Source organism: Esox lucius, chromosome 20 (assembly GCF_011004845.1).
Source record: "Esox lucius isolate fEsoLuc1 chromosome 20, fEsoLuc1.pri, whole genome shotgun sequence".
In the NCBI taxonomy this organism is placed as follows: domain Eukaryota; kingdom Metazoa; phylum Chordata; class Actinopteri; order Esociformes; family Esocidae; genus Esox; species Esox lucius.
This window is the reverse complement of record NC_047588.1, coordinates 42,227,078-42,247,362: the sequence shown is the minus strand read 5'-3', so window position 1 is coordinate 42,247,362 and position 20,285 is coordinate 42,227,078. Positions and strand designations below refer to the sequence as shown.

The 20,285-nt window shown below is 46.8% G+C and overlaps 1 protein-coding gene across 3 annotated transcripts in view; it reads right to left on the bottom strand.

Moving 5' to 3' along the window:
• Positions 1 to 990: 990 nt before the first annotated feature.
• pard3bb (par-3 family cell polarity regulator beta b) overlaps positions 991 to 20,285 on the bottom strand; it is a 332,127-nt gene continuing 312,832 nt past the window's right edge. For all 3 annotated transcript variants that reach the window (XM_029115967.2, XM_034288552.1, XM_034288553.1), the window contains 2 exons: positions 19,421 to 19,503; positions 991 to 1,658 (listed from right to left, as the gene is read on the bottom strand). In XM_029115967.2, the coding sequence (XP_028971800.2) occupies positions 1,322 to 1,658; positions 19,421 to 19,503 (420 nt within the window). In that variant the 3' untranslated portion in view covers positions 991 to 1,321. The remainder of the gene's footprint in view (positions 1,659 to 19,420; positions 19,504 to 20,285) is intronic.

Genomic DNA, 20,285 nt, shown 5'->3' with positions numbered 1-20,285 from the left:
CATGCATTACAAACTAACGTTGCGGGGGTCCATTATAATGGTAAAGAATACATTGTAAAAAAGACTGACATAACATGTAGAGTTGGTTTTAACACGCCACTGGATGGATGAAGCCACACCCCTACACACACACACACGGAATACACACACACACACACCGACAGACAACACACACACACCGACAGACACAACACAACACACACCGACAGACACAACACACACACACCGACAGAGACAACACACACACACCGACAGAGACAACACACACACACCGACAGAGACAACACACACACACCGACAGAGACAACACACACACACCGACAGAGACAACACACACACACCGACAGAGACAACACACACACACCGACAGAGACAACACACACACACCGACAGAGACAACACACACACACCGACAGAGACAACACACACACCGACAGACACAACACACACACACACCGACAGACACAACACACACACACCAAAAGACCCAACACACCCGGTCACACAACGAGCGCTCTGGGGAAGAAGACGGACAAGAGGACGTGACTTCAATCATATCAAGTAAAAAAGTCATTCCATAACACAGTCCAGTGTGTCCAGTGTGTCCTGGTAAAACATCAGTACGTGGTCATAGTGGCGGCAACCCTATTTGTTTGGCAAATACAGAAACCTAATGTGCGTTATAATACTAAGGCTTTTCATTGGCTGCGGCGGCCTGTGGTGATTGGTGGGAAGTATCAGAAAAGGCGTGGCTGTGTAACTGTAGTGAGAGGGCGTGAGAAATAACGGCGTCCAGACAGCCGACCCAGACGGACGGGTTTGCAGATCTGCATCCATTCTAGTGGTTCCATCACAACAGACAATCGGGGCGTCTCAGGGGGGCTGGGATCGGGGCGTCTCAGGGGGGCTGGGATCGGGGCGTCTCAGGGGGGCTGGGATCGGGGCGTCTCAGGGGGGCTGGGATCGGGGCGTCTCAGGGGGGCTGGGATCGGGGCGTCTCAGGGGGGCTGGGATCGGGGCGTCTCAGGGGGGCTGGGATCGGGGCGTCTCAGGGGGGCTGGGATCGGGGCGTCTCAGCCCGGCTGGGATCGGGGCGTCTCAGCCCGGCTGGGATCGGGGCGTCTCAGCCCGGCTGGGATCGGGGCGTCTCAGCCCGGCTGGGATCGGGGCGTCTCAGCCCGGCTGGGATCGGGGCGTCTCAGGGGGGCTGGGATCGGGGCGTCTCAGGGGGGCTGGGATCGGGGCGTCTCAGGGGGGCTGGGATCGGGGCGTCTCAGCCCGGCTGGGATCGGGGCGTCTCAGCCCGGCTGGGATCGGGGCGTCACACTGCAGCGGTCATGGGGTTCTTCTGACGTGGGTCAGCCTGTCGGCCGGCTCCGTCCCCCCCGTAGGTGAACCTCTCCGGGCTAGCCTGGCGGAAGCCCCCCCCCCCTGTTCTACCGGTCATGGTGTCGTAGCGGGGGGCGCGCGGGGGCAGGGTGGGAGAGGGGGGGACGTCCTGGCGCAGGGGGCCTCTCGGCTGGGTGGGAGGGGGGTGGTAGTATCCTGGGTCTGCCTGACGGGGGAAGTTGGGGTAACAGGGCTGTGGGCCGGGGTAGTGACCCCCCCAGCCTGGCAGCTGACCGGGGTACCTCTCTGAAGGGTCAATGGGGGCCCGTCTGGAAGAAAACACATCACAAAAGGAGGGTTACAGATGAAGATCAGCCACAACAACAGCATGGGTAGGGCATAAGACCCCTAACCTTAACCCGACCCCAACCCACATCCCCACAGGTCAACCCACATCACCAGCATCACCACAGGTCAACCCACATCACCAGCATCACCACAGGTCAACCCACATCACCACAGGTCACAGGTCAACTCAATCTCTGGCGGTAGTAGTACTAGTAGCTTGGCAGGTATTTCACATCAAACAAATAAATGAAAACTTTATCACAAGAGACATCAAGCATTCACTTCTAGATCGCATATGAATTGTGTGTAGCAGTATTTACAAGATGCCTTTTCATCACCAATAAAGCAATCACATCGTAAGAGAGTGAAAATACATGTATTAACTGTATTATGATGTAGTGGCTCTATTGTGATGTATTAACTGTATTATGATGTATTAACTATATTGTGATGTAGTGGCTCTATTTTGATTTATTAACTGCATTATGATGTATTAACTGTATTGTGATGTAGTGGCTCTATTATGATGTAGTGGCTGTATTATGATGTATTAACTGAATTAAGATGTATTAACTGTATTATGATGTAGTGGCTCTATTGTGATGTATTAACTGCATTATGATGTATTAACTTTATTGTGATGTAGTGGCTCTATTGTGATGTATTAACTGTATTATGATGTAGTGGCTCTATTGTGATGTATTAACTGTATTGTGATGTAGTGGCTCTATTGTGATGTATTAACTGTATTGTGATGTAGTGGCAGTATTGTGATGTAGTGGCAGTATTGTGATGTATTAACTGTATTGTGATGTAGTGGCAGTATTGTGATGTAGTGGCAGTATAGTTATGCAGGTAGTAGGGCATTAGTACATGGCCCTGACCAGGCCACAGACAAACAGGAGGAAGGTCTATGAGGGATGGAGGCCAGAAACGTCATTAGTAAAGCAGTTGGATAAATAAGCTGGACACAGAACCATGGTTGCCAACTGGCCTCTAAAATGAACTACATTTTAGAGGCCCCCGCCCTCCCCTCCCACACACACACACACACACACACACACACATACACACACACACGTACACACACACACACACACAGACACACACAGACAATGAGCTCTCCAGGAACGACTGAGACATATTGGAAGAAAATATTAAAAGATCAAAACGCATTACTCCATAACTGCTACTATCCAACTGGTCTAGGCTGGATAAGACTGGCCTGGCTGGTCTAAACTGGCCCGGACTAAAGACTGGCCTGGCTGGTCTAAACTGGCCCGGACTAAAGACTGGCCTGGCTGGTCTAAACTGGCCCGGACTAAAGACTGGCCTGGCTGGTCTAAACTGGCCCGGACTAAAGACTGGCCTGGACTCCACTGGCCTGGCTGGACTAGTCCTAGTCTAAGAAGTCTGCTGTCCATCTGGAGGTCTGCTGTTAGCACTGATGGAGTGGTTATGACTCTCTCTGTCTGGACATGTGGATCAGTGTGTCTCTTTCCGGGTCAGTGTGTGTCTCTCTGGGTCAGTGTGTGTCTCTCTGGGTCAGTGTGTTTCTCTGTACGTATGTATCTCTCTGGGGGGGGGGTCTCTTCGGGTGAGTGTCTCCCTGGGTTGTGAGTGTGTGTGTGTTTGTGGGGGAGAGGGGTCTCTCCCTGGGTTGTGAGTCTCCCTGGGTTGTGAGTGTGTGTGTGTTTGTGGGGGAGGGGGGTCTCTCCGGGTGAGTGTGTCTCCCTGGGTTGTGAGTGTGTGTGTGTTTGTGGGGGAGGGGGGTCTCTCCGGGTGAGTGTGTCTCCCTGGGTTGTGAGTGTGTGTGTGTTTGTGGGGGAGGGGGGTCTCTCCGGGTGAGTGTGTCTCCCTGGGTTGTGAGTGTGTGTGTGTTTGTGGGGGAGGGGGGTCTCTCCGGGTGGGTGTGTCTCCCTGGGTTGTGAGTGTGTCTCCCTGGGTTGTGAGTGTGTCTCCCTGGGTTGTGTGTGTGTCTCCCTGGGTTGTGAGTGTGTCTCCCTGGGTTGTGAGTGTGTCTCCCTGGGTTGTGAGTGTGTCTCCCTGGGTTGTGAGTGTGTGTGTGTTTGTGGGGGAGGGGGGGAGGGGGGTCTCTCCGGGTGAGTGTGTCTCCCTGGGTTGTGAGTGTGTGTGTGTTTGTGGGGGAGGGGGGTCTCTCCGGGTGAGTGTGTCTCCCTGGGTTGTGAGTGTGTCTCCCTGGGTTGTGAGTGTGTCTCCCTGGGTTGTGTGTGTGTCTCCCTGGGTTGTGAGTGTGTCTCCCTGGGTTGTGAGTGTGTCTCCCTGGGTTGTGAGTGTGTCTCCCTGGGTTGTGAGTGTGTCTCCCTGGGTTGTGTGTGTGTCTCCCTGGGTTGTGAGTGTGTCTCCCTGGGTTGTGAGTGTGTCTCCCTGGGTTGTGTGTGTGTGTGTGACGGGGCCTGGTATAGAGGACATGAGAGGGTCCATGAAAAGGGTGGTCAGTCACAACCTCCACAGGGACAGGTTTTATTCCGATGTTTCCCGTCACCAGTGAGTCTGTTGGTCTGAATTCCCGGGTCAGAGCAGCACTGGGACAAGGAGTGTCCCAAATAGAACCCTAAACCCTACATAGCAGACTAGAAGTGCACTTTAAAAGGAATATTCCAAGTGCTTCCCCAGTTCCCATGGAGTCAGAGCAAAATTCCTGGCCATGTTGTCAGGCTGTCTGACTGACTGATTGGCTGACTGACTGGCTGCCTGACTACACCTGCCCGCTCAGAGGAGGAAATGCAGGGAGTTCCTAGTTTAGAGTCTCTTTCCGTCTCTGTCAACGGCCACATTCCAAATTGCACCGCATTCCCTTCCTAGTACACTACTAGTAAAGTGCCCTTAGTACAATATAGTGAACAGAGTGACATTTGGGACTGAACTCTTCTCTCTCAACGAGTCCCCCTGACAAACAGCTGGCCACAGCTGTCCAACCAGCTATGGAACTATAGAGACACGATTACTAGAAGAGAAAACGCCCCATAACCAATGATTTGGTACATTCACAACCGGCGATTAACGGCGGAACCATAGAAATACAATTTCTAGAAGGGAACAGTACTCCTCGTGGCAGAACTACGAGTGACCACCTTGAACTCCTCTAACTGTTGTGAACAAACCCAAAGTGATTATCCTTCATGGTTTAATACTTCAATAAGCAGACTGTGTGGGCGACTCAGAGACATCTGAACGGCATTTCCTATCTGACTACAAAACACTAAAAACACTGTTTTCATCAAGACATACCCTGAAGGTAATCAATCACACCGTTCTGGTCGTTGCGAGTGAAATAACTATTTGACACAATGTGTCAGGATGGATTAAAAGCACTGGAAAACAGACTGACAGCTGCAAAAGCTGGCAAAAGAACTAAATAGCCAAATACCCAATAATCTGAATAAAAAAGACCAAAAAAACACTACATTTGCATTGTAGTCACATAGCTTGAATTCACGTTTCAAAGTTTATTTGTCAAATGAACTGAACAACACATCGTCATCCTGCACAATGAAACTCTTCTGACATGGAACCTGATAACTAGATAGAGAGAAAAAATATAGCCAGACAGAAAATAGTAATAAAACAAAGCAACAATATACATAACACTGTACACTAGCAGCAGTTTAAAAAATTAGTACTGTAAACTAGCAGCCATCTGGGTGGTATTATGGAACACTGGAACTGTGGCAGTAATATACACAAGTGTGAACTAGCAGCAATTGCTAGAGTTATTAACTATTATAGATACATATGAGTGCTACAATTTTATGAAAAATGGCATAGCACACTAAAACTATGTGCGTTATAATACTGAGAATTAAGAGAAAAATAGCTAAAGCTCTTATACATTTAGTACCAACAGAACTTAATACTTATCATTGCTGTTATTATGTTTTGGGGAGAAGAGAAGGGATGAAGGAGCTAACTAGAATCTGGGGATGATTAGGTGGCTATGCTGGTATGAGGAACTGCCCCCCCTATTAACAATCCAACTGCAGCAGCATCTGGTCTCCCACCTGGGGATAAACCACAGCCCACCCTGTTCAGCATCAGAGTCCAGCCAGCTGTGGGATGAAGTGAGGGCAGCAAGGCACGTTTAAATGCACTAGTGCAGACACAATAACCCAAACCCAGACTCCAGCTAACAAAACTGTCAACAAAAGTTTAAGAATACAAGGAGGAAGAGTACTCAAGTACAGAAGGATGATTCGAACAGAAAAGTAAACTGAATTACTAGAGGAGGAGGAGGAAGAGGAGGAACAGAGAGGAGGACGGCTCTCTAACTCAGTTAGACTGTTATGAGCCTGAAGCTAACCAAGTTTCATTTCCAAAACTGAGATTTCATTACTGCACCATGATCACAGCTAGCCTGGCACCACCAAAACAAAAGAGCAATAACAGTTAAATGAAAAATAATGAAGGGAAAACTATTTTATCGTTCATCAACAAAGAGAGAAAGAGAAAAAAAGAGTCACAAATGTGTAGAGCAAAGGAGGACAGAGGAGGAGAGAAAGGAAAGAGAGGAGACCGAGGAGGGGGGGGGGGATAGAGAGTAGGGAGAGAGGGGGAGAGATGGAGAGTAGGGAGAGAGGGGAGGGAGGGGGAGAGATAGAGAGGGGAGGGAGGGGGAGAGATAGAGAGAGTAGAGAGAGGGGGAGAGATAGAGAGAGAGTAGGGAGAGAGGGGAGGGAGGGGGAGAGATAGAGAGAGAGTAGGGAGAGAGGGGGAGAGATAGAGAGAGTAGGGAGAGAGGGGAGGGAGGGGGAGAGATAGAGAGAGAGTAGGGAGAGAGGGGGAGAGATAGAGAGAGTAGGGAGAGAGGGGAGGGAGGGGGAGAGATAGAGAGAGTAGGGAGAGAGGGGAGGGAGGGGGAGAGATAGAGAGAGAGTAGGGAGAGAGGGGAGGGAGGGGGAGAGATAGAGAGAGTAGGGAGAGAGGGGAGGGAGGGGGAGAGATAAAGAGAGTAGGGAGAGAGGGGAGGGAGGGGGATAGATAGAGAGAGTAGGGAGAGAGGGGAGGGAGGGGGAGAGAGAGAGAGTAGGGAGAGAGGGGGAGAGATTCTCAGGGAAACAACTGTCTTGGAGGGTATGCTGAACCTTAAATAAAGGCAGCAATATTACAGCCTGTCAGACAGAAGGAACTGGGCCAACGTGCACCCTAACCCCCTTCAAGTGCACTCCTTCTGACCAGACCCTATGGGAATATGTAGGGAACAGGGAGACATTTTAGAAGCACAGAGAGTATGACAGACGGACTGTCTATTCCTCCAGAGGGGGCCTCCGCAGGGAGTCTCCCAGGGTGCACCTGGCCCAAGGAAAGGCACACGGTATGCTTAAGAAGGCCCACTGTTGGTTCAGCTGTCCAATGGAAGGGTGGGACTAACCCTAATGTCTCTGACACTTTGACCCCTGACCTCTAACAGGCCACTCGACACCTCCTCAGTTCCCAAAGGGCACCATGGACTCTAGACCCCAAGTTACCACTCGGGGCAGGTTTCCACCATGTAATAAGTTACCACTCTGGGGGCAGGTTTCCACCATGTAATAAGTTACCACTCTGGGGGCAGGTTTCCACCATGTAATAAGTTACCACTCGGGGCAGGTTTCCACCATGTAATAAGTTACCACTCTGGGGGCAGGTTTCCACCATGTAATAAGTTACCACTCTGGGGGCAGGTTTCCACCATGTAATAAGTTACCACTCTGGGGGCAGGTTTCCACCATGTAATAAGTTGAGGGTTGGATTCCCGCATGGGCCACATTTAATAACTCTAACAGCTGCCTGACACCAAGGCACCACATGGGACAGCTCAGTGTTTGGAAGACTGACTCCCGGAGTAGACTGATTCCCAGAGCGGCCTGACTCCTGGAGATGACTGACTCCCGGAGTAGACTGACGAGCAGAGTAGACTGACTCCCGGAGTAGACTGACTCCCGGAGTAGACTGACTCCCGGAGTAGACTGACAACCAGAGTAGACTGACTCCCGGAGTAGACTGACTCCCGGAGTAGACTGACTCCCGGAGTAGACTGACTCCCGGAGTAGACTGACAACCAGAGTAGACTGACAACCGGAGTAGACTGACTCCCGGAGTAGACTGACTCCCAGAGTAGACTGACTCCCAGAGTAGACTGACTCCCAGAGTAGACTGACTCCCAGAGTAGACTGACTCCCGGAGTAGACTGACAACCAGAGTAGACTGACTCCCGGAGTAGACTGACTCCCAGAGTAGACTGACTCCCAGAGTAGACTGACTCCCAGAGTAGACTGACTCCCAGAGTAGAATGACAACCAGAGTATTAAGAGAGTTGTTCCAGGTTATAGAACGTCCACAACACAGGCACCTTTATCCTCTACATGTTGGTGATTTCATTGTACTGGAGCACCTCAGACAACATGAAAACACCCGAAACAAGTTAAACAGAGCAGTGAAACTAACAGATGTTATTATGGATTAGCGTGCAGGGTAACGTGTATCCAAGTCTATTATGTCATTAAAATGTATCACATATCTGCTTACACTCTGAAGATAGCAGAAGAAGCCACTAAAACAAATCGGGTGGTGTGCCCTTGAGCAAAGCAGCTTATTACTCCAGTAAATCGCTTGGCATAAGTGTCTGCTAAATGACTTACATGTAAATCAGCAGAAATATCAGCAGAATAGTAATCTGAATTCCTGCCAGGCAGGTCTGCTATATTCTGGAGATATTACCCCTGAAAGATGGAGAGGACCGAGAGAAGAGACAATGGGAAAGGAGGAGAGAGGAAAAGAGAAAAGATGGGAAAATACAAGAGGAGGAGAGGACAGAGGAGAGACAAGGAGAAGAGACAAGAGGAGGAGAGATAAGAGACGAGGAGAAAACTCCATCCTACCAATGTCTCTGCCACAGAACATCCAGCAACACTTACCGAGACCCCATCTGAAATCGCACCTTATACCAGACCATATACCACACCCTATTCCAGACCATATACCACACCCTATTCCAAAACCTATACTACACCCTATTCCAGAGCCTATACCACACCCTATTCCAGACCCAATACTACACCCTATTCCAGACCATATACCACACCTTATTCCAAAACATATACTACACCCTATTCCAGATCCTATACCACAACCTATTCCAAAACCTATACTACACCCCATTCCAGACCCTATTCTACACCCTATTCCAGACCCTATACCACACCCTATTCCAAAACCTATACTACACCCTATTCCAGACCCTATTCTACACCCTATTCCAGACCCTATACCACACCCTATTCCAAAACCTATAATACATCCTATTCCAGACCCTATTCTACACCCTATTCCAGACCCTATACCACACCCTATTCCAGACCCTATACCACACCCTATTCCAGACCCTATACCACACCCTATTCCAGACCCTATACTACACCCTATTCCAGACCCTATACCACACCCTATTCCAGACCCTATACCACACCCTATTCCAGACCCTATACCATACCCTATTCCAGACCCTATACTACACCCTATTCCAGACCCTATACTACACCCTATTCCAGACCCTATACTACACCCTATTCCAGACCCTATTCTACACACTATTCCAGACCCTATACCACACCCTATTCCCGTCAAGAGTAAAACAGAGTCCATAGAAGAGAACAATGTGCCATAGCGAATAATGTTAGCAATGGAAAGAAGAGTATCATCCCCTGTTCTTCTAAGCTAGCAATAGGCAAAGGAAATACTCTCTAATTGGACTGGGTCTTGATTAATCTATTGACTTTTATTTCCTGTATACCATCTGCTACCCACCTCCAGTCTTTTCTCAAATGGCACCGTATTCTCTTTATAGTGAACTACTTCAGACCAAAGCCCATAGCTAAAGTAGTGCACATGGTGGAGTCAGGTGGAGAGGACTGATGGAGTCAGGTGGAGGGGACTGATGGAGTCAGGGGACTGATGGAGTCAGGTGGGCATCTTTCTGACACACAGACACACACACACACACACACACAAAGAAAAGGAGCCCTGTCTCACACAAACTGAGACACACCTGACAGATACAAACAATTACAAATGGACTAATTACTAAGTGTGGACTTTGATATGACATACCACTCAGGGAGAAACATGGAAGCTGACAAAATTGTTTTCATGTGTTTAATGCATTTATAAGACAGAGATAAATGGGGAGAGACAGAAAAATAGAGTGGGAGTAAAACAGAGATAGAGAGAGATAGAAAGATAGATAGAAAGACAGATAGAGAGATAGACAGAGAGATAACAAGGCTCATACAGCACAGATGGGGGTTGTTGGTTGCCAGGGTAACATTGAACGGCAGAACAATGAAAATGTGGCATTATTATTTTCAGAGCTACGACTACTGACATCATATGATCCATTTATTACCAGACCCTCTATATCAACTACTACTGACATCATATGATCCATTTATTACCAGACCCTCTATATCAACTACTACTACTGACATCATATGATCCATTTATTACCAGACCCTCTACATCAACTACTACTACTGACATCATATGATCCATTTATTACCAGACCCTCTATATCAACTACTACTACTGACATCATATGATCCATTTATTACCAGACCCTCTACATCAACTACTACTACTGACATCATATGATCCATTTATTACCAGACCCTCTACATCAACTACTACTACTGACATCATATGATCCATTTATTACCAGACCCTCTACATCAACTACTACTACTGACATCATATGATCCATTTATTACCAGACCCTCTATATCAACTACTATTGACATCATATAATCCATTAATTATCAGACCCTCTACATCAACTACTACTACAGACATCATATGATCCATTTATTTCCATACCCTCTATATCAACTACTACTGACATCATATGATCCATTAATTATCAGACCTTCTACATCAACTACTACTACTGACATCATATGATCAATTTATTACCAGACCCTCTACATCAACTACTACTGACATCATATGATCCATTAATTACCAGACCCTCTACATCAACTACTACTACTGACATCATATGATCCATTTATTACCAGACCCTCTACATCAACTACTACTGACATCATATGACCCATTTATTACCAGACCCTCTACATCAACAACTACTACTGACATCATATGATCCATTTATTATCAGACCCTCTACATCAACTACTACTGACATCATATGATCCATTTATTACCAGACCCTCTATATCAACTACTACTACTGACATCATATGATCCATTTATTACCAGACCCTCTACATCAACTACTACTACTGACATCATATGATCCATTTATTATCAGACCCTCTACATCAACTACTACTACTGACATCATATGATCCATTTATTACCAGACCCTCTACATCAACTACTACTACTGACATCATATGATCCATTTATTACCAGACCCTCTACATCAACTACTACTACTGACATCATATGATCCATTTATTACCAGACCCTCTACATCAACTACTACTACTGACATCATATGATCCATTTATTACCAGACCCTCTATATCAACTACTATTGACATCATATAATCCATTAATTATCAGACCCTCTACATCAACTACTACTACTGACATCATATGATCCATTTATTTCCATACCCTCTATATCAACTACTACTGACATCATATGATCCATTAATTATCAGACCCTCTACATCAACTACTACTACTGACATCATATGATCAATTTATTACCAGACCCTCTACATCAACTACTACAGACATCATATGATCCATTAATTACCAGACCCTCTACATCAACTACTACTACTGACATCATATGATCCATTTATTACCAGACCCTCTACATCAACTACTACTGACATCATATGACCCATTTATTACCAGACCCTCTACATCAACAACTACTACTGACATCATATGATCCATTTATTATCAGACCCTCTACATCAACTACTACTACTGACATCATATGATCCATTTATTACCAGACCCTCTACATCAACTACTACTACTGACATCATATGATCCATTTATTATCAGACCCTCTACATCAACTACTACTACTGACATCATATGATCCATTTATTACCAGACCCTCTACATCAACTACTACTACTGACATCATATGATCCATTTATTACCAGACCCTCTATATCAACTACTATTGACATCATATAATCCATTAATTATCAGACCCTCTACATCAACTACTACTACAGACATCATATGATCCATTTATTTCCATACCCTCTATATCAACTACTACTGACATCATATGATCCATTAATTATCAGACCCTCTACATCAACTACTACTACTGACATCATATGATCAATTTATTACCAGACCCTCTACATCAACTACTACTGACATCATATGATCCATTTATTACCAGACCCTCTACATCAACAACTACTACTGACATCATATGATCCATTTATTATCAGACCCTCTACATCAACTACTACTACTGACATCATATGATCCATTTATTACCAGACCCTCTACATCAACTACTACTGACATCATATGACCCATTTATTACCAGACCCTCTACATCAACTACTACTACTGACAACATATGATCCATTTATTACCAGACCCTCTACATCAACTACTACTACTGACAACATATGATCCATTTATTACCAGACCCTCTATATCAACTACTACTACTGACAACATATGACCCATTTATTACCAGACCCTCTACATCAACTACTACTGACATCATATGTGATCCATATTAGGGCTGCACAATTAATCGAAATGTAATCTAAATTGCGATATTGACATGTGCAATATCCAAATTGCCAATTTCTGCGATTTTCAGCTCAAAAAAGGTTAATGATATGCACTTCACGCAAGGCATATCCGAAATTGTTTTTCTTGCAGGAGCTGTAGGTACTTTTGTAGATTACCTGGACAAATCTTTAAAAACTTTTTGAGTGTTAGTTTGAGTTAACCCTGCAACTGCTAGCGAAGACGTCTGCCTCAAATAAGCGAGTGGCACCAAGATATATTTTCCCACATACACAACAGTATGGTTACTAAACTTTAATATCGGAGAAAATATACCTCAAGGGTTGTGAAATTTGGCCTAACCAGCTATGGCAACGGCACAAACATAGAAAATGACACTGCATTAAAAGAGCAGTTAAACGAATAGTTCGAGACAGGCAGCACCTTCAAATTGGCAAGGGTAAAACAGAAAACACTGAACTTTAACTTGATTTCTATTCAGTTTAATAGCACATTATGTAGGCTATGATAATTGCAATATTTTGTCAATATTTTATCCAAAACGTGCAACCCTAATCCATATATAACCAGACCCTCTACAGTATATCAGCATCACTATACACTCACCTAAAGGATTATTAGGAACACCATACAAATACAGTGTTTGACCCCCTTTTGCCTTCAGAACTGCCTTAATTCTACGTGGCATTGATTCAACAAGGTTCTGAAAGCATTATTTAGAAATGTTGGCCCATATTGATAGGATAGCATCTTGCAGTTGATGGAGATTTGTGAGATGCACATCCAGGGCACGAAGCTCCCGTTCCACCACATCCCAAAGATGCTCTATTGGGTTGAGATCTGGTGACTGTGGGGGCCATTTCAGTAGTGAACTCATTGTCATGTTCAAGAAACCAATTTGAAATGATTTGAGCTTTGTGACATGGTGCATTATCCTGTGGAAGTAGCCATCAGAGGATGGGTACATGGTGGTCATAAAGGGATGGACATGGTCAGAAACAATGCTCAGGTAGGCTGTGGCATTTAAACGATGCCCAATTGGCACTAAGGGGCCTAAAGTGTGCCAAGAAAACATCCCCCACACCCTTACACCACCACCACCAGCCTGCACAGTGTTAACAAGACATGATGGATCCATGTTCTCATTCTGTTCACGCCAAATTCTGACTCTACCATTTGAATGTCTCAACAGAAATCGAGACTCATCAGACCAGGCAACATTCTTCCAGTCTTCAACTGTCCAATTTTGGTGAGCTTGTGCAAATTGTAGCCTCTTTTTCCTATTTGTAGTGGAGATGAGTGGTACCCGGTGGGGTCTTCTGCTGTTGTAGCCCATTCGCCTCAAGGTTGTGCGTGTTGTGGCTTCACAAATGCTTTGCTGCATTCCTCGGTTTTAACGAGTGGTTATTTCAGTCAAAGTTGCTCTTCAATCAGCTAGAATCAGTCGGCCCATTCTCCTCTGACCTCTAGCATCAACAAGGCATTTTTGCCCACAGGACTGCCGCATACTGGATGTTTTTCCCTTTTCACACCATTCTTTGTAAACACTAGAAATGGTTGTGTGTGAAAATCCCAGTAACTGAGCAGATTGTGAAATACTCAGAACGGCTCGTCTGGCACCAACGACCATGCCAAAATTGCTTAAATCACCTTTCTTTCCCATTCTGACATTCAGTTTGGAGTTTGTCTTGACCAGGACCACACCCCTAAATGCATTGAAGCAACTGCCATGTGATTGGTTGATTAGATAATTGCATTAATGAGAAATTGAACAGGTGTTCCTAATAATTCTTTAGGTGAGTGTATTTTGTTTAATCTACACCAGATAGCCTACGGGTACAAACTGCATGAATTGCTGTAAACGTTAAACCAGTTTGGTGGCTAGGTATTTGAGCAAGCAAAAGTACAAGGGAGAACACAGCAGATCTACAACTACATCTAACTCTGAATATCTGCCATGACCAATGAATAGACCTAGATGTTGCAGATTGCAGCTTTAAGAAGCATTTAGCCCAGATATGAAGAGAGGGTTGCTGTAACAGTTTGTGCTGACAGTGCCGGCAGAGATCCTAACGGAGATGTTAGCTGATGGAGACAGAAGCCCAGCCTGGATGAGTGTGCCTCGCATTGTTTCAGAAGCTTTTCTCCACATCAAAGTGTCTCTCCAAATCTCATAGGGAAGACACGTCCCAAACGGCAGCCTGTTCCCATAAGCCCCAGGTCTAGAGTAGTGTATGATGAAGGGAATAGGGTACCAGTTGGGAGTCAACCTGTGATAGTTTAGAACGGTGGTTAAGTAGGGTCCAATTCTTTGGATCAGCATAATTTCTCTCCACATCAAAGTGCAGAATTCTCCAGAATTTGACAAAGCAAGGTCAGTCTCACTGAAGAGATGTGCAGAACTGGCCCGGCCCAGGCAGTCAAGGAGCTCCTCAGCTGGGGAGAACAGGACCCCCCAGGTTAAACAACCAACACACAAGAGCCTTGAAGACGACAGCCCCCCCCCCCCCGCCACTCGAACCCGTAACCCGGACAATGGACAGATTGTCTGGCTGGACGTGGAAGGGTCTGGGAAAGGCTGTGTTCTGGAGAGGGACTCAAAGAAAGGGGAGGGGAGGGAGGAGAGAGGAGGGGGGGTGGACTGAGGAGTGAAAGAAAGGGGTGAGAGGTCAACCATCTGTGCATTAATGACTTCATTATCAGTCTAACTAGTCAATGAAAAGACGGCCAAAACGTATCCTGGAACTTTGACTTCAGATAATCCAATCATCTAACAGGATGGGGTGACTGGCTGGTCCTATGATATTAGCCCAGGTAGGAGCCTAAGACATAACCCTGGGCTTTACTTGGGTGAGGGCTGTTGACATTGCAGGGTGAAGGAAGGGACTGGCAGTGGGCTACATTATGATAGGGCGCACTGTTTCATCAGCCAGCCAGCCAGTCAGTCAGTCAGTCAGCCAGCCAGTTAGTCAGCCAGCCACTTAGTCAGCCAACCAGCCAGTAAGTCATTTAGCCAGTAAGTCATTTAGCCAGTAAGTCAGCCAGTAGGTCAATCAGCCAGTAAGTCAGCCAGTCACCTATTCAGTAAGTCAGCTAACCATTACGGCAGTCAGCCAGTCATTTCATCAACAGTTGGATTTGGTTCTAAATAACATTAGCCAGGAAAGAGAATGCAGCGTGGAGGTCATTAGGACCATGTAGGCCAAACATATTAAGCACTGGATAACTACTAAATGACAGAAAGAGAGAGTGAGAGAGAGAGCGAAAGGGAAGGAGGGAGGGAGGGAATGGAGAGGGAAAAAGAGAGAGAGAGACTGAGAAGGGGTGAGAGGGGAAGGGCGATATGGGGGGAGGGAGCTGAAGAGCTAAATTATGTAGCTTCACCGTAGCCTGCCCTCAGCCTGGTGACGGAGCATAATAACACACACTAATATAATGGAGCTGGAACAGAGCACAGAGGTAATTTGAAAGGAAATGGCTTTGAAAGGGGCCCTGGGGCCTTTATGTTAACTTCAACCCAGCTAACAGGTTCAGGGGGGGCTGGGTTGGGTTTGGGTCAGTCTGTACTCTGCTGGGTTGGGTTTGGGTCAGTCTGTACTCTGCTGGGTTGGGTTTGGGTCAGTCTGTACTCTGCTGGGTTGGGTTTCGGTCAGTCTGTACTCTGCTGGGTTGGGTTTGGGTCAGTCTGTACTCTGCTGGGTTGGGTTTGGGTCAGTCTGTACTCTGCTGGGTTGGGTTTCGGTCAGTCTGTACTCTGCTGGGTTGGGTTTGGGTCAGTCTGTACTCTGCTGGGTTGGGTTTGGGTCAGTCTGTACTCTGCTGGGTTGGGTTTCAGTCAGTCTGTACTCTGCTGGGTTGGGTTTGGGTCAGTCTGTACTCTGCTGGGTTGGGTTTCAGTCAGTCTGTACTCTGCTGGGTTGGGTTTGGGTCAGTCTGTACTCTGCTGGGTTGGGTTTGGGTCAGTCTGTACTCTGCTGGGTTGGGTTTGGGTCAGTCTGTACTCTGCTGGGTTGGGTTTCAGTCAGTCTGTACTCTGCTGGGTTGGGTTTGGGTCAGTCTGTACTCTGCTGGGTTGGGTTTGGGTCAGTCTGTACTCTGCTGGGTTGGGTTTGAGTCAGTCTGTACTCTGCTGGGTTGGGTTTGGGTTAGTCTGTACTCTGCTGGGTTGGGTTTGGGTCAGTCTGCATGCCAGTACGTGAGAGGGAAAGTTCAGCAGTGGTGCTGAAGGAAGACAGGACACATATAAGTTCATGTTTTATTTTAGCAACAAAACCAACTCCTCTCTCTAATTCTCCCTCACCATTTCTCTGTCCCATTCTGGGATGTGTGTGCATGTGTGTGAGTTACGAGGTAGCACAGGTTTATTTCGGGAGGTGGGTAAATGTTTTCCGTCAACTACCAGTACCTGTGCACGGTTCCCACTCTCCTCAGTTTCATATGGCAGACTGAGTCAGATCCAACGAGTTCTCACATCTGCCAAACCACTACAGCGTGTCACCAAATGGAAATCTACTCCACATAGGACCTGGTCAAAACAAGCGCACTACATAGGGAATAGTATACCACCTGGGACACACACATCTCAGCTGACATCCTCTCTGTTTACTCAGCGCGGGGTGGGAAACTGGTTGCAACAAAAGTTTCTAACGGCTTTAACTCCTGTTCTGTTGTGTTCCGTTAAATGCCCTTGAAGCGGAGCACACTGCTATTTGTTTGCTTGTGTTGCTGTGGTTGGTTGCTCACAGCAAACACACATCAGAGGGAGAGGTCAGACAGGGAGGGAGGGAAGGGGGAGGGAGGGATGGGGGAGATATAGAGTAGAGAGACAAAGAGGGAGGGGGCAGAGGGAGAGGGGACATAAAGTAAACAGAGAGAGAGTGAAAGAAATTAAGGAGAGGACCTGACCTACACCAGACCTAGACCAGATCATGAAAAAGAACAGACCTAGACTAGACCCAAACCTGACCTACACCAGACCTAGACCAGACCATGAAAAAGAACAGACCTAGACTAGACCCAAACCTGACCTACACCAGACCCAAACCTGACCTACACCAGACCCAAACCTGACCTACACCAGACCATGAAAAAGAACAGACCTAGACTAGACCACAACCTGACCTACACCAGACCTAGAACAGACCCAAACCTGACCTACACCAGACCTAGACCAGACCCAAACCTGACCTACACCCGACCTAGACCAGACCATGAAAAAGAACAGACGTAGACTAGACCCAAACCTGACCTACACCAGACCTAGACCAGACCCAAACCTGACCTACACCAGACCATGAAAATGAACAGAACTAGACTGGACCCAAACCTGACCTACACCAGACCTAGACCAGACCCAAACCTGACCTACACCAGACCTAGACCAGACCCAAACCTGACCTACACCAGACCATGAAAAAGAACAGACCTAGACTAGACCACAACCTGACCTATACCAGACCTAGAACAGACCCAAACCTGACCTACACCAGACCTAGACCAGAACCAAACCTGACCTACACCAGACCATGAAAATGAACAGACCTAGACTGGACCCAAACCTGACCTACACCAGACCTAGACCAGACCATGAAAAAGAACAGACCTAGACTAGACCGAAACCTGACCTATACCAGACCTAGACCAGACCCAAACCTGACCTAGACCAGACCTAGACCAGACCCAAACCTGACCTACACCAGACCATGAAAATGAACAGACCTAGACTGAACCCAAACCTGACCTACACCAGACCTAGACCAGACCATGAAAAAGAACAGACCTAGACTAGACCGAAACCTGACCTATACCAGACCTAGACCAGACCCAAACCTGACCTAGACCAGACCTAGACCAGACCCAAACCTGACCTACACCAGACCATGAAAATGAACAGACCTAGACTGGACCCAAACCTGACCTACACCAGACCTAGACCAGACCATGAAAAAGAACAGACCTAGACTAGACCGAAACCTGACCTATACCAGACCTAGACCAGACCCAAACCTGACCTAGACCAGACCTAGACCAGACCCAAACCTGACCTACACCAGACCATGAAAATGAACAGACCTAGACTGGACCCAAACCTGACCTACACCAGACCTAGACCAGACCATGAAAAAGAACAGACCTAGACTAGACCGAAACCTGACCTATACCAGACCTAGACCAGACCCAAACCTGACCTAGACCAGACCTAGACCAGACCCAAACCTGACCTACACCAGACCATGAAAATGAACAGACCTAGACTGGACCCAAACCTGACCTACACCAGACCTAGACCAGACCCAAACCTGACCTACACCAGACCTAAACCAGACCCAAACCTGACCTACACCAGACCATGAAAATGAACAGACCTAGACAAGATACAAACCTGACCTACATCCGACCTAGACCAGACCCAAACCTGACCTGGCCCAGACCTGACATATAACAGACCAGACCTGGACCAGAACAAACTTGGACCATACCCAGACCAATGTGTGTAACCCTGCCCTCCTGGGCTTTGCTGGGAGCTGAGATGAGGGCAGATATCAGGTTCCACCTCCCCGTCTGTGTCCCCGTCTCCAGGGACAGGATCAGGCGGATTCCCTGGATGAGAGGGCCTCACCAGGCAGACACTCCAGATTTAATTATAAGCTTTAAAGAGGATTATTCAGCACTCCGTGAGGCAGGAGGAAAGACACGCCACCGGTAAGAGAGAAGAGGCAAAGCACTGCTCGTCCCTGCAGCTCTGTTAGAAGTGTTTAGTCACGATAGAGAAGAGGGAGGAAAGACAGGGAGGACAGCAGAGGGAAGGGGGGGGCAGAAAAAGAAAGGAATAGAAGAAAGAGGCAAAAGAAAGTTTACCAAGTAGTAGAAAAAGATGGGGAAAGAGAGAAAAGAGAGAGTGGGTGAGAGGGGGAAATGTAGAAGAAAGAAGTGAGAGAGTAGGATGTACAGAAGAGAGGGAGGGGAAAAGAGACATGTTTACCTGGGCAGGGAGGCATACTGTCTCTCCACCTCTTCATATCGGGGGACCAGACGCAGATCAGGTCCAGGTCCTCTCACTGGCATCTGTCACCAAGAGAGAGAAAAGAGAGGGAGAGGGGAGAAAGGGGGAGAGAAATGGAAGAGAGGAGATATGTTTAGTAACGGGACAGTCAGACTGAAATACAGACTGAAATACGAGGTTTTGAAACACTGACATGACACTACGAGGTTTTGAAATACTGACATGACACTACGAGGTTTTGAAATACTGACATGACACTACGAGGTTTTGAAATACTGACATGACACTACGAGGTTTTGAAATACTGACATGACACTACGAGATTTTGAAATACTGACATGACACTACGAGGTTTTGAAATACTGACATGACACTACGAGGTTTTGAAATACTGACATGACACTACGAGGTTTTGAAATACTGACATGACACTACGAGGTTTTGAAATACTGACATGACACTACGAGGTTTTGAAATACCGATACGACACTACAAGGTTTTGAAATACTGACATGACACTACGAGGTTTTCAAATACTGATACGACACTACAAGGTTTTGAAACACTGACATGACACTACGAGGTTTTGAAATACTGACATGACACTACAAGGTTTTGAAATACTGACATGACACTACGAGGTTTTGAAATACTGACATGACACTACGAGGTTTTGAGACAGATATTGCAGGCTGACTGTCATATAATCGCTCTAGGAGGGTTTTCCCTCAGCACTAGGGCACCTGACTGCTCCCTGTCACTCACAAAGACACAACAGCTGGCTTGGATATCTAACTAGGACACTGAGATAACTATGACTGGCTTCATAGCAAGTGTAGATGAA